The sequence below is a fragment of the Gadus morhua genome, chromosome 15, assembly GCF_902167405.1.
Source record: "Gadus morhua chromosome 15, gadMor3.0, whole genome shotgun sequence".
Taxonomy (NCBI): domain Eukaryota; kingdom Metazoa; phylum Chordata; class Actinopteri; order Gadiformes; family Gadidae; genus Gadus; species Gadus morhua.
The window spans coordinates 6,471,825-6,486,280 of record NC_044062.1 but is presented as its reverse complement, the minus strand read 5'-3'; the positions used below and the strand labels follow the sequence as shown (position 1 = coordinate 6,486,280).

At 49.7% G+C, this 14,456-nt stretch overlaps 1 protein-coding gene across 1 annotated transcript; it reads left to right on the top strand.

Moving 5' to 3' along the window:
• Nucleotides 1-397: 397 nt before the first annotated feature.
• Nucleotides 398-11,747, top strand: LOC115560443 (uncharacterized; the record flags this gene model as incomplete). Its single annotated transcript, XM_030379867.1, is given in 14 exon segments — nucleotides 398-498; nucleotides 799-925; nucleotides 1,348-1,400; nucleotides 2,222-2,327; nucleotides 3,249-3,407; nucleotides 3,948-4,068; nucleotides 4,201-4,256; nucleotides 4,459-4,584; nucleotides 4,685-4,773; nucleotides 4,874-5,011; nucleotides 5,163-5,365; nucleotides 5,488-5,617; nucleotides 9,486-9,685; nucleotides 10,752-11,747. Coding segments are annotated over 14 exon segments (1,836 nt in total). The 3' UTR covers nucleotides 10,999-11,747.
• Between the last annotated feature and the right edge of the window lie 2,709 nt (nucleotides 11,748-14,456).

The following is a 14,456-nucleotide window of genomic DNA, read 5'->3' as shown; positions in this document are numbered from 1 at the left end:
CCCCCCAAAAAATACATGTGTTCACCCATCAAGTGACTTTTGGGAAATGGACGAAAATGCACTTTCTGTGGGAAAGAGAACCGAGGCTTGTCACTGAACTATGTCATCAACGAGACAGACGCTGCTCTGTCTGATGGAAGGGTTGCCGGGCAACCAATGCCGGAGCCGCTTTCAGCATTAGCAGCAACTAGCGTGCCCTAAAAAGTTCAGCTAAACAAAAAGCCTGAGAACCAAAGATAGGAATAAAATGACAACAATGATAATAGCTCTCATAATAGCTCTATCAATTTGAACTTTCTTTGGTGGAGTCCTCCATCATATCGCCTGAGCCTGAGGCCATTACCAAACACTGATGTATGCCAACTTCCTTGAATGTGTTTTGTCTTTTCTCTTGAAGATGATCTGAGCAACAAGGACATGAGCTGCCCCCAGCTACTCCGGGCCCAACTGAATCTGACTCCTTACACCACCAAGATGGAGACGTCTACCCCAATACGGGTAAAAAGGCATTGAATTGAAGTCTTCTCAACAGAAAAAGCCTGTAATTATTGGGATGAGGTGTTCTTATCCGAACTACGGGACAATGAAATATTAGCACCTTGCAGCATGTTGGTTTTCAGTCTAATAAATATGCTATAATATGAATAATAATATCCTTGAGAGAATGAATGCATCCAAATTATTTTAGGATTAGTTAAATTTGATAAAGAAAAATGCATAATAGATAGTTGGTTCTTGAAGATGGGTATTATGTGCATTGGTGCAATTGTAATGAATGTCACCCAACTGAAACTGTAGAATCAAGCTCGCCGGTCTTGTAGCTTTGGAGACGGTAGAAGGAGCCCTAGCTTCCCTATTATAGGACAGACCGCGGCCCAGAACCAGGAAGAGGAGGGGTCGTCACGACAACGACGCATAACCATTGGTGAGGCCAAAATCAAATTGGTTTCTGTCAGGGTTGGGACCATCTGGGAAATTTGTTACAACAGCTTGTTTTCTTGTAGACATTATGATTCAAAAAGGAATTAAGGCTGCTTTATATGCCCTATACTTATGGCACGCATTAAGCCATCTGCAATGTTGTCCCCACACAGCGATGGCATCGGCTAAGCCAAGGTTCTCTGCCCAATATCCCCATCCCAGACATATGCTTCAGCTTCAGACTTTAATCCTCACAAGCCTTTCCTTCCAAACCAAACTCCAGTGTGTTTAGCAAGACACACAACAGCAAACAAGCTAGAAGCCACCAAAACAAACGCACATTCAAAATCGTCTCACTTCCGCGTTGTCCTTTCCTAATACATCTGTTTGTTTTCTCACTTCACCCCCGTTGCCCCCGCCGTCCAGCGTCCTACATGCCCCAGTCGTCTAAGGACCAGAATGGAAACTTTGCAGAGAAGGTAGTGTAATCCATCCGCGAGGCCTTTCAGGGTGGCAGCCGCCACACACACACACAGCGCTAAGCAGCGCAATTACAGGACATGTTCTGTTGATGTTTCCCCCCACCCCCTTGATCCGTCAAAGCAATGACTCTGCAAATATCCACCGAGATTTCATGTCTTCGGTCTCCAGGATTTACCAAGCTAGATCGCCAGTATCCCTAGCAATCTGTGTGTTAGCTACAACACAAAACAAAGACACAGAACGTCGTCCTGTAAAGGCAGAATTGCTGATGATCCGTTCCGTCATTCATCACTTTTAATTTATTTTGTGTTGTGCACGCAAGTGAAAGTAAAACTTGGAAGGTTTATAAAGCAGTCCGAGAACAGGCTTTTTATGTGACATCCTAATAGACACTGCTGTTTTGATATGTCAATCATAGCGTGAGATCACATGCTCACAACGACGTGCTAAATCTGTCTAATCTGTAGCTCTATAAACACAGTCACGATTACATAACAACTAGTTCAACTTTCCATTTGAATTTTGCAATCTTTAGTTGTGAATTGCATGTGTCTGTCTGTCTGTCTGTCTGTCTGTCTGTCTGTCTGTCTGTCTGTGTCTGTCTGTCTGTCTGTCTGTGTGTGTGTGTGTGTGTGTGTGTATGTGTGCGTGTGCGCGCAAGTGTGTGTGCATGCGCGCATGTGTGCGTGTGTGTGTGTGTCTCAAATATTAAAAAGTGTACGTTCACATAGTAATGGGTCTTCGTCAGATCTAGCTTGTCTTTATGGAGCACACCGTGGTGAGAGACGGCAGGCATGTAACCCCTCCTCTGCTTTAGGACAACAACGGGCACGGGGCCAAGGCTCTCCCAGGACTCAACACAGATGAAGTCTGCCAATGGTTTAGCAGTCTCGGACTGCAGAGATGCCTCCCTTTCATCAGAGGTAGAACACATTCCTCATTCCTCCATGTCTCCGCTCCCAGCCCTGTGGCTGCGTCATAAAGCAGACATTGCTAATTTTGCGTAATGGCGACCGCAGATCAAATAAGAAAGACGTTTATGTTCATCATATTGTATCATATCTTTAGCTCAGAAAAATTACGTTGAATAGGAAGACCAAGTTGGAAAACAAGATACAACAAGATACATGCAAACAATGAAGAACATGCCACGGGTTCATTTTAAGAAATAGCTACAGGAGTGCTAAACATTTCCGTTTATATGACAAACCACTAATCACACCGCGGTTCGTTGGTTGTCAACTGTCAAACTGTTTGCTCATGCAGTGCATGTTACACCAAAGCTTAGAATAACAAATAACATGATTGGCAGTTAAGACAGGTTCTGTTACTCATTATCACTGGTTGATCGATTCTGCTTCCCCCGTCCTGTGCGATGAACCAAACCTCTGGGTTGCCCTGACGCAAAAAATCTGTTGTTTGCTTTTAAATCTTTACATGGGCTGGCACCTCAATATATGTCAGAGTTGCTCTGTGTTCAGGCTCCAGTTAGAGAATTACGGTCAGCTCGGCAGGTGCTGCTGGATATACCTAGGTGCAGACTAAAGACAAAAGGTGACAGAGCCTTCGCTGTGGCTGCTCCCAATCTCTGGAACAGTCTTCCCCTGACCCTGAGAACTGCCCAGCCAATTAGCCAGTCTAAAATGCTACCAAAGACTCACTATTATGCATTGGCCTTCAACAGAAATGACCCTTTTTTTGTTTTGCTTTGTTGCTGTTGTTGTTTTTGCTGTTGTTGTGTATCTTAGGCCTATTTGTAGTCTTGCGTTGTACAGCACTTTGGTCAACTATTGTTGTTTTTAAATGAGCTATATGAATAAACTTGACTTGCCCTGACTCGTCAGAGGGACACCTGTGTGGCGCAGACATCGCCTCCGTGGACGCCAGCACCCTGGAGATGCTCCACCTGTCCACGCCCGAGGACCGGGAGCTGCTGCTGTCCAACATCTACAGAGAGCTCCACCCGCCCAATAGCCTGACCCGGAGACTGGACTCTCTGATCGGTATGAGTCGCCCTCCTCCAGCCTCTACAATAGACCCCAGACTCACTTGTTCAGATTTCATCTAGACTCACTTGTCTAGACTTCCCCCCCCCCCCCCCATTCCCCTCTTACACACTTATTGTATGTTGTACGTCCTGGCATCATGTAAGGTACCCACTTACTGTATGTTGTACGTCCTGGCACTTAATGTACACACAAATTGTATGTTGTACATCCGTGCACTTCAAAATAGTACGTAGCATCATGTAGCATCTTATCCTAGCTATCTTAGTTTTATACAGGGAATGGGTTAACCTAGTGATTGTTAGTGCTTGCCACTTGGTTCTATGAACATCCTTACTTTTCCGATAGCGATATTTTGTTGTCTCTCTTTCTTCTGACAAAATATACTTGCTGAAAGTCACTTTGGATAAAAGCGTCTGCTAAATGCCCTAAATGTAACTGTAAATGTATGAAGCCTCTCACACACACATCTCCACTGCCACATCCATGAATGCAGACAACGATTTCAGGGTGGATTTGTGTTGTCTGCCCCACCAGAAACATTTGGGCCTCATAACAACGTGGAGAGCTTTACCGCGGCGCTCGTGTCCATGAGCAAGTCCATGTCCGCCCCTCACGTGAGCGGCCTCACCGCGATGCCTTCCTCCCTAATGCTCAGGTGCGCTACGGTTTGGCCATCACCTGAGAGTGCATATCAAGTCAACAAGACAAGTCAATCCATAAACGTCAATCAATCAATTGAAACAGGGAAAAGTCAATTGGAACCTTCCTCTGTCCCGTTTTTCAACAGAGCCAAGAGCAGCATGGGGCAGAGGAGCACTCAGCTGATAGAGATCACCGTTCATGGTACGGTATTTCATCAGGAGAAATGCATTCCTCTTATACATTTCTCCTAGGGTATTTCTGCTTGGTCATTCACAGTCCTAAAGGGAATCAGCCTGATCCCACACTACAAATCTATCAGTGTGCCTGACATTTTTTTCTGAATGATGGCTGTGAATCAATCAACCAAATTTTGAACTGCTTTGTATCGGTTTCATTTCTGAAGCATTAGAGCAAATCGTCCATCTGCGTACGCCAAAAGAAACCACAGTGGGGAAGGTCAAAGAGTCCTGTGTCAAGATGCTGGGCCTGACAGAGGATACGCACACCTTTACGCTCAAAGACAACACAGGTTGGAGTGTGGACATTATATTCTTGGACACTTAAGACACTAACATTAAGTGGTAGTATTTTACCAATCTCTATATCTCATCAGTTGTTCTACTCTACAGGGCTAAGCGATGGACTCTCAGCCAATCAACAGATTGGCAACATGTTGACAACCTCCAAGAGACAACTGGAGTTGCACCTGTGTAAAAAGGTACAACTCCCCCCAGCTATCACCAGATCTGATACTGCATATCCTCTTACAGACGGATTGAAATCAAATCGTGTGACAATGTGTAATCCGGTAATCGTAGGACAAACAAACAGAAGGCGAGACCTCAAAAGTGAACGGTTCTCAATACAACGTAAACCAGAATGTGCAGCCAGCGAAAGAGGAGAAGATCAAGGAACTGAACCAGCAGGTGGACTCTCTGCAACACGTCATCCTCCAGGTCAGCATCTCCATCAAGCCTCCATCGAATGCATGAAAGCTTAGTTAGCCCTCATCATCGGCTGCTACTTCTTTTGTTATGATGAGCCCCGAACAAGGGGGAAGTAGTAGGAGGAGGTAGTCATTCTGCTTCTGTGTTTGATGGCGCCAAGGTCCAGGAACTCCACCACGGGCTGGTGGCCTTCTGCTCTGAGCTGAAGAGCGTGGACGTGGAGGTGGATGTGACGGAGCTCAGTCCCGTCGAGCTGAGACATCGGTTGGAATCGGCCCAGAGCCAACTGCAGGAGAAGAGGCAGAGCCTTCAGAACCTGAAGGAGAACATCAGCAACGCTGCAGCACAGAGGAACATGGAATGGTACCGTATTGAACCATTCCTTACATACAGCAACGTGTCCTGCGTGACAGCTCAATCTGAATGTGTTTGAAGATGCGTAGATGTCACGCAAAGGTAATCCTAAGTGATGTCTCGGCCCGCAGGCGCTCGGAGATCCGCCTCATTGACAAGATGAAACTGAACTGTCAGGTGTTCAAGGCGGAGATCTCCGTGGTGCATCTCAACAGACAGGTGGCCCACCTGAAGAATGCTCTTCAGGATCGCTGTGATAAGGTGATTATGATTAGTGTAGGCTCAACCCCTCATGCAGAAGGATGGAAACGCCTGACAAGCATAGGGAACATGGTACAAATTGTGTATCTTCAACACCAAGTTAAGCGGGTTCACCATTAGTTTTTCTCAATCGTTTAAACACGTTTTCTGAAACTATAGCTCAATTTCTCAAAACTCTAATCACAAACCTGAGAAGAGTTAATCATTTTGTCAAAACTACACAAATTCTTCTCAAAACCGATTTTTTCCACTGGAGTCTTGTAGTTGATACATGAGCTTCAAGTTTTCAGGATTGTGTGCATGGTTCCATTTGTTGTGTGTATACAATCGAGAAAAACTGTAATGTATTTATATATAGATAAGTTACTGATTAGCTGATCTTATGAATTCACACCCCGAAGTCTGACAATTCGTTAGCGCCACGTGAAGTTACCAAATTGTACCAACTTCCTGTTCTAATATTACATTACATCTTCCTATCCACCACCTTTGATCTCATTTTACTGCTCTGCTGAGAACCGACGAAACAATCTGCCTTTCACTCCGCTCGCCCATTCTCTCTCTCTCTCTCTCTCTCTCTCTCTCTCCATTTCATTAGAGCTGTGCAGTTATAGCAGCTGTGTCAAACAGGGGCTTGCCCAGTCAGTCTGCTAGCTTTGCTTCATACATACATTCACACACACACACACACACACACACACACACACACACACACACACACACACACACACACACACACACACACACACACACACACACACTGAGAAAAAGGATAGAGGGAGAGAGAGGTAGAGAGGAGAGAGAGAGGGAGAGAGGGATGGGAGATGGTAACGAACAAGAGAGCGAGAGATGGTAGAGAGAGAGAGAGAGGGATGGTAGAGGTTGAGAGAAAGAGAGATGGGAGAGGGTGAGAATGAGAGAGAGAGATGGTAGAGAGAGAAAGATAAAAAGAGAGAGAGATAGAGAGAGGGAGAGAGAGAGAGGGAGTGGGAGAGAGGGAGAGGGAGAGGGAAAGAGAGGGATGGTAGAGAGAGAGAAAGAGAGAGAGAGAGAAAGAAAGAGAGGATTGTAGAGAATGAGAGAGACAGAGAGAAACAGAGAAAGAGAGAGAGAGAGAGAGCGGGAATAAGAACGAGAGAGAAAGCGAGAGAGAGGGAACTTTGCCGACGGACTTTGCCGTTGACATCCGAGAGCCTGTGACCATACCAACAATGGAATGTGTGTGACAAAAGTCCAAACGGAGGAGCACACAGGAGACAAAACGGGCCAGCGACTGTAAAACTATCTGCAGCCCCCCGCCCCCCCCCCCCCGCCCCCACTGAGGAGCAGATCCTCCGCACCCCCGACACGGCTCCTTTCCACCGTCCCGGGGAGCCCCCGACGAGCTGCTGTGAAAGGGTCCGCGCCGCCCGCCCTTTGAAAGGTGCCCCGTGTCACATTGCCGCCTCGGGGCTGCAGTCAGTCGGGAGATGGTGGGAACGGCGGCCGTGCTAATGTTTATCATATGACCTAATCAGAGTTAGCGCATGGGTCAGGGCCGTGCAGAGCAGCCCTGGGAACTGACAAAGCTCACGGCTTTAATAAGGAGCAGACCGCCCCGTGTTTGCTTCTGGTCGGCCGCCCCCCCCCCCCCCCACCCCCCCCCCCCCCCATGCATTACAGACAATGAGGAAATATTTCATCATGGGGCCATCTAATCTCTGGGATCTATTGCAACTGGAGAGCATCAATAAAGCAGAGCCGGGAGGGGAGGGACAGGGAGGGGAGGGGAGGGCAGGGGAGGGAGGGGAGGGAGGGGAGGGGAGGGGAGGCGAGGGGAGGGGGGTGAAGGGAACCGAGGGAAGGGCAACAAATGATGGAAATTATTTTTTTAAATAAGCAGTTTAAGTGGAATGACCCGAAACTTCAGACAGACGATTAGAAAAGGGGGGGGTGCGGAGGGTGGATTGGTGGAGGGCTGGGGGTGAGAGTCCTAGGAGTTAACCCCCGTCAGTTCTCACAGTTGCAGGCGCCGTTTAAAAGATTTAAAGGCAGTTTAAAGATTTGTCCCCGAGTCAGATTAGCGTCCGCGGCTCGGCGACTAACCCCTTTGTTTGGACTAACTCCGGAGCGGAGATAGGGTGTCTCTCCGCGCAGCAGCGTTCCCGGGAACCCAGCCGGGGTGCTGGGGCTGCGGTTCTCCTCCGTAGCTCCCCTGCGGCCCCCAGTCGCCACTCCTCCCGAACCCCGTAGGGGTCGATCACGTTTCAGATCCGCCATGTCGGAACAGCGCTAACAATTAGGGTGACAGCCCCTTGTTTAAGCTGCCTTCCGAAACCTGTCATTAAAGACCATCACGTCTGTTTCCTCCTGCGTCTGACGTTGTCTGAACCGTCAGGCCGGCCATTTTTTAACACACTGTGGGAAAACCGAGTCTTACCGCGGCTCACGTTTCAATGTAGTTCCCCCCCCTGCAAGCCGCGGAGGAACAATTATGTCCTTCATGAAAGTCGGGATGTATTTCGAATCGTGTCACGGTTTGCACCACAATATGTTTGTGTCTTCCGCTCCGTCGATTGGCCTTTTGTGGCGATGACCTTTGTGCAGGAAGAATCTAGAACGGCGTGCGGTGTGCACTATCCCCCCCCCCCCCCCCTCCCGCCTCTATCTCGGGGAGTATCTGGGAGGCCGAGGTTTATTCTTGTGTCTGGGCTCAGGTAGAGCTTGGATTTAACCCCCCCCCTCCCCAACCCCCATCCCCTCCCCTACGATCCCCCCTGGATAAACAGGGAGAATATGAAAAGAAAATTGTGCCGGGCCCCTCTGGCGCACGGCCAACTCTGAGGGGAGACTAAAAAAAGGGGAGAATGATGCGCGTTAGCATGCGCTCCGAGAGGGGTTTCCACTGCGTTTCCGTATTGATATCCTGTCTGGCCCCGGCCGTCTGAGCTGGGAGAGAGGCCTCTGGTTAGACCCCCTGACCCCTCGGGGCAAAGACGGCATCCATCGCTGTGAGCCATTCACACGCCATGAGAGGCGCTGGGGGAGGGGGGGAGGGATGGTGGGAGAAGGGGGGAGAAGGGGGGGGGGAAGTGCGGCGGGGGGGGGGGGGGGGGGCCTGCATGAGGGAAACATTGGAATTTGGCGGTTGGCCTTGCATGTTATTTCTGTGCCCCGTGAGCTACTTGCGGTGTGCTTCTCTTCCGAAGCAAATCATTAGCTCCCGGTGGTCCCCCTCTCTCGCCTGACGCAAACCGCCCGTCTTATCTTCTGGTGGCTACCACGCCGTGGTGTCTGGCGTCTCCAAACAAATACAGTACAGACGCCTCGGTCAAAACACAAAAAAAACAACAAGGGGGCCACAGCAACTATCTCTTTGTGGCTCCATGAGAGGCTCGACGCGGTTGGGTCTCGCGGATCAATGCACAGTGGCCGCGAGTGAGCGCAAAAGAAAGTCGAGTGAATTAAAGTTAAGTAAAAGAATCGATCCAAACACAAACACATGGCTCGGTGCCAATGTCATCTCCAGCACGTGGCGTTCGGCCACTAAAGATACGACGAGGGTTCATGTTTACAGAGACCTCTGATCTTCCCCTGGCCACCATAATTAAAAAGCTGCTCTAGCGGAAAATGAGAGGTTTGCGGTGGTGCCCTAAAACGTTGTGTTGTGAAAGGCTCCCTGTGTCACATTGCGTTTCCCGCGCATGAGTACCGTGGACGCTTTCTGTGCATGAGACAGAGAGCCCTCTCCAAGCTGTATAATTTACCCTCGAGGTGTTGCTGCTTCTACATTGTATGGATCTATACAAACCCTTCCGGCCCTGCCATAGTGCACCGTATTCACTCACACTGCACTTTTTTCCCTTTCATGTGCGTTGCACGCTTGCAGGAGAGACCTCCAGCAGAGCCAAGCCCTGCCGTGGGTCCCTTGAGCCAGCTGCTGTCCCCGCAGTGCCCAGCCTTGCTGCTGGTGGTCCAGGCGTGCCCGGGGCCCGACAGCCGATACGGCTTCTCCTGCTGCTCCAGGGGGGCCGGTCAAGGCCTGGTGGTCACCCAGTCGGACCACTCCCAACTCTGCCTGGAGGACAGGTCAGCCCCGCACAGAACACAATGTCCACTTGAGAACAACGCCAGCTCTGTGCTGCTGGGCGGAGCATGGGTGTAGCTCACCTTGGCTTCTGCCAATCAGCACGGCTCGCGTTTCTGGTAGCCCAGGTTCTCTGTGTGCGTTCTCTCTGAACCTTCTCTCTCGGGGGGTTTGCAAAGAGGCACGTAATTATTATTAATGCAATTATCGGATTGGGCAAACATGCAACGGTTTTGATGGAGAGCAGTGATGAGAGCCGATGGAGTCCCACGGGCAAACGACCACGTCCTCAAACGACTGCTGTCGAACCAACACTGATAAGATCATGAGAGCGTTCTGGATACACATTCCCTGCTTAGGAGCATTGGACTCCGTACGCATGCACCTCTTCTTCTGACGTATGACCCAGAGACAGCCACGGCTGCTGGTTTAAAGAGAGGAGAACCGCTTTCGGTTTGCCTAAAATAAACCTACAGCATGTCCGCCGATTCTCAGGTAGCAACCGGTGGGAAATACGAAGGCTGTTGTCTTCTGAGCAGAGTTTACAAGTAGGTTGTTGTCTGTGATACACATCACTGACGAAAGGGAAGTTTCGAATGACCTTTCACTTGGTTGGAATCAAGTTATTAGCCTTTGCTGGGTCCTGCTTCTACCTGCAGCAGGGAGGATCCTGCCAGAAAGCACTGAGGGAGAAGTGGGAAGGAATGCTCACCTTAAGGGTCTTAACCCAGACAACTGTGAACTTGTTCCACCATTCTTTTCTTACACAACACCTTAACGACTTAACTTGATTTCTCGAAGCTTTGCGGCGATAATAATCAAAACACAATATGGAGATTAACAGATACAGCGAAAATAAATCAAACCAGAGATAATGAGCGGTCCCTCCGAGCTTTGCGTTTCGCTGGTTGAGATTGTAGTGTGCCTGTGTGTATTGTATGTTCACGTGTGTATTGTATGTTCACGTGTGTATTGTATGTTCACGTGTGTATTGTATGTTCACGTGTGTATTGTATGTTCACGTGCGTCTTGTATGTGTTCACGCGCGTCTTTGTTGTGTCGCCGCAGGCTGGTGGAGGTGAACGGCGTTGCCGTGGTGAATTCCACCGAGGAAGACCTCCACGGCCTCCTGCTGCAGGGGGGCTCCAGTGCCCAGATCGTAGTCCTGCGAAGGCCCTCGCTAAGGCCCGCCTCCTGCCAGCCCCCTGGGCCTGTCCATCAACCGGCTCACCATGTGCCTCCCCCCGCCGGCTCTCCGGAGGGGGGAGCGGTCGTCAAGGAAACCCCTCCACAGAGGAAGCTGATAGCCATTTGAAGAATTTGTCGTTGTGTGTAATATGTGTGTGTGTAGTGTGTAGTGTGTGTATATTCGGGATGTGTTGTGGGTAATATGTTGTAGGGATTGTGTTAAGTTGTGTGTAATGTGCGTGTTCATGTGGGCCAGGGAGAGAAAGAGAGAGAGAGTGAGCGAGCTGATGTGAGGGGAGACAATGTGTAGCAGAGTGAGGAGAGAGGAGATAGAGGGAGATGGGGGGCAGTGATGGCGTGGTGCTAAGTCCGCATCAAGTCAAGCTTTAGCTGTCGCTGCCAAATTAATAGAGATAACCTACTTTGTAGTTGTGTTGGTTAAATAAAAAAGAATGGTCTCGCCGTCTGTCCATTTATTCAAGAACCGTTACAAACGAGTACATCCAAAGCGGGGGCAGGAGAGGTGTCCTCGTCTCGTTGAGGAGGGGCGGTGGGGAGGGAAGAGGATTTAAAGGGAATTGGAGAATGTGGGTCCCGGTCGTACAACATCATGTCGTTTTTCACGAGTTTCACGGTCTAGCACACATGGGTCATAATCCCAGACCTTATCAGGAGCACACAATACAGTGAGACTCTAAGATTCGGTAAGAATGTTTCCACCTCCAGGTAGTGACCTGAGGGAGAGGGTGAGAGCTTCAGCCAGCACGAGCAAAGACATAATCAGGGCGTTGCATGGAGGGTAATGATAATCCTCCACCCGAAATGACAAAGGGAGACTTAAGAGAGGTGGGAAAAACAGGTGGTGATTGAGCGCCTTAATCCGTATCACCTTTGGGTCTCCCTTTCCAATCCCTCCCGAATAATGTTATCAGTAGCAGGATCTGAACGGGAGGGCGGGGCAAGGCGATGGGGAGTCAGATCTGGGTTGTGCTCATTGGTCGATTTGAAACCGAGCCAATTAGTTTTCAGTGTGTGTTGAAGCCACCCATGAGTCTCAGAGGCCTTGTTTTGAATCTCTCTTCAAATAACAGAATTAATTATGGTTTTAGAAGAAACATATTTCTCATGCGTTAGCAGGGCCAGACGTTGTAACAGAGGAGCACAGTACTTTTTTAGTACTACACAGTACTAAAAAGATGAGGGATGGGCAGACGGGCAAACAGAAGGCCAGACCCACCCAGCTACAGTGTGAAAGGGTTGCTATTTAATAGTATTAGTGATTTAATAAGTGTTGTTTTTATTTCCAAGATATATCAACCAGTGAATTGTGATTATTTATACAACACACCCAACGTAGGTCATATTTACTGCCGGAAAAGCAGTTATGAGAGGGCAGAAATGGAATAAACAATGCAGACAGAGAGAGAGCGAGAGCAAGACATCGAGAGAGAGTGAGAGAGAGGAAGAGGGTGAGAGAGAGAGAGGGTGAGAGAGGGCAAGAGAGAGCGAGAGAGAGAGAGTGAGGGAAACGGAAATTGAGAGAGACAGAGCAAGAGAGAGAGAAAGAGAGTGAGTGAGCGAGAGGGAGAGAGTCATCAAGAGAGGGAGAGAGAGAGAGAGAGAGAGATATCGAGAGAGAGAGACATTTAGAGAGGGAGCAGGTGAGAGAGGGGGTGGGTGGGTGAGGGAGAAAGGCTGTGCCCTGGGAAGCCACACATGGAGACAAAACTACCCTTAGGAGAGAGCGTGTCATGGCTGCCTCCATGGAAATAAATTAACACTGGAGAAAATGAGACAAACTGCTATAAACACCGCGTTTGGCACCGGTAGAAAGGAAACCCCAGGACTCTCTCAGTGACCAGCAACACACACACAGACACACACACACACGTCAGGCGGCCACACTCCAAGTGTAAAACCGCCGACATTTCCAATGTGAAAAGCTGCAGGAGCGACTCAGACACACACACACACACACACACACACACACACACACGCACACACACGTAGAAGTTAAAAAACAAATAAACATGAATCAACGAAGCCCCTTCAAGCCCTGGGAGCAGCTTCAAGTCAGGATGATGAACGGCACGACCTCACACGCACCGCGGCCCCCCGAAGAAACACACACAACACATCTGCCTTGGGTTTGAGCGTTGAGACGTTCAACGTGCGCATTGCCCACCATCTCCTCCTCCTTCTCCTCCACCTCCTCCTCCTCCACCTCCGCACTCCTGTCCCTGGGGTTGACCCCGGGCGTAGCTGACACAGAGTGGGACCGCTCTGCGCGCTAAGCCCCCCCCCCCCCCGGTGCGGTCTGTTCTGCCTCAGCACTGCCCGGCGAACGCTCCACTGATAAGCAGCGTGGAGGACCAGGCTGAGCTGTGGACGGGGCCGCTTCAGCCAGGTGGATTTCTCTCTCTCTCTCCTCTCCCTCTCCCTCCCTCCCTCCTCCCTCCCTCCCTCTCTCTCTCTCTCTCTCTCTCTCTCTCTCTCTCTCTCTCTCTCTCTCTCTCTCTCTCTCTCTCTCTCTCTCTCTCTCTCTCTCTCTCTCTCTCTCCTCCCTAACCCTTTACTTTCACCCCCCCCCCAGGCACACACACCCTCCCTCTCCTTCTCCTCATCCTCCCCCCCCCCCCCACTACCTCCTAACCCCCACCTCCTACTCCTCACCCCCCCCCCTCTACCTCCTACTCCCCCTTCCTTCTCCTACTCCTCATCCCCCCCCCTTCATCACCCTATACCTCCCCCCCTGCCTCTCCTACTCCTCAACCTCCCTCCTATTCCTCATCCACCCCCCCTACCCTTCTCTCCCCCCCCCCCCTCCCCTTCCCAACCAGCCCATGACATTTCAGGGCTCCTGGTACCCGTTTGAAGTGGGGAAGGGGCATTAGCTCTGGTTTCCTGCCCATATCCCACACAAGCCAATAAAACCGACACAGGTCTGAAGAGTAACCAAAGAATTCCCCACCGCAAAATGTTAAACAAACAAGTTGGGTTTTCGGCCCGATGTCGGAATATATACAAGCTTAGGCCGATATTAAACTAGGGAAAGGTGGCTTAGGTGGAGTTAAAAACCGGGGGTTAATTATCCAGGTGTACCTTGCGGAATAGGATGATACACATTCATGCATCGGTATTCATGTTGTTTGAGCAGAACCCTTTATAATGCCGCTAGGAACGTTTTCTAACATGTTTGGGCCTTGCATCGATATGACATGCAGTTAGTCACTCTCTCTCTCTGCCTTATTGTTTTAGCTCCTTGCATATCACTTCTTAAATTTCTGTAATCCCTCCAGCAGGAAAGAGAGGTGGAAAGGTCACAGACTCATAGGGGAAATCCCATGGGCTTCTAAATTCATTTTGATCGGTTAAAAGTGTAACTTTCGCCGTTCCCTCCTTGGCAAATCTAACACTAAGTAGCCAGTACCACCGTAGGCACTTAACTCTGTTCCCGGAGATGTTTTGGTATTCAACCGCCCAGTGCTGCCTCGATCTGAACCCACTCTGGGGGAGCCCTGCCATCTGCTGGCTGCTGGCGGAACTACAACTGTAAGATTATGTGGAATTGGATATTCTAGCGTC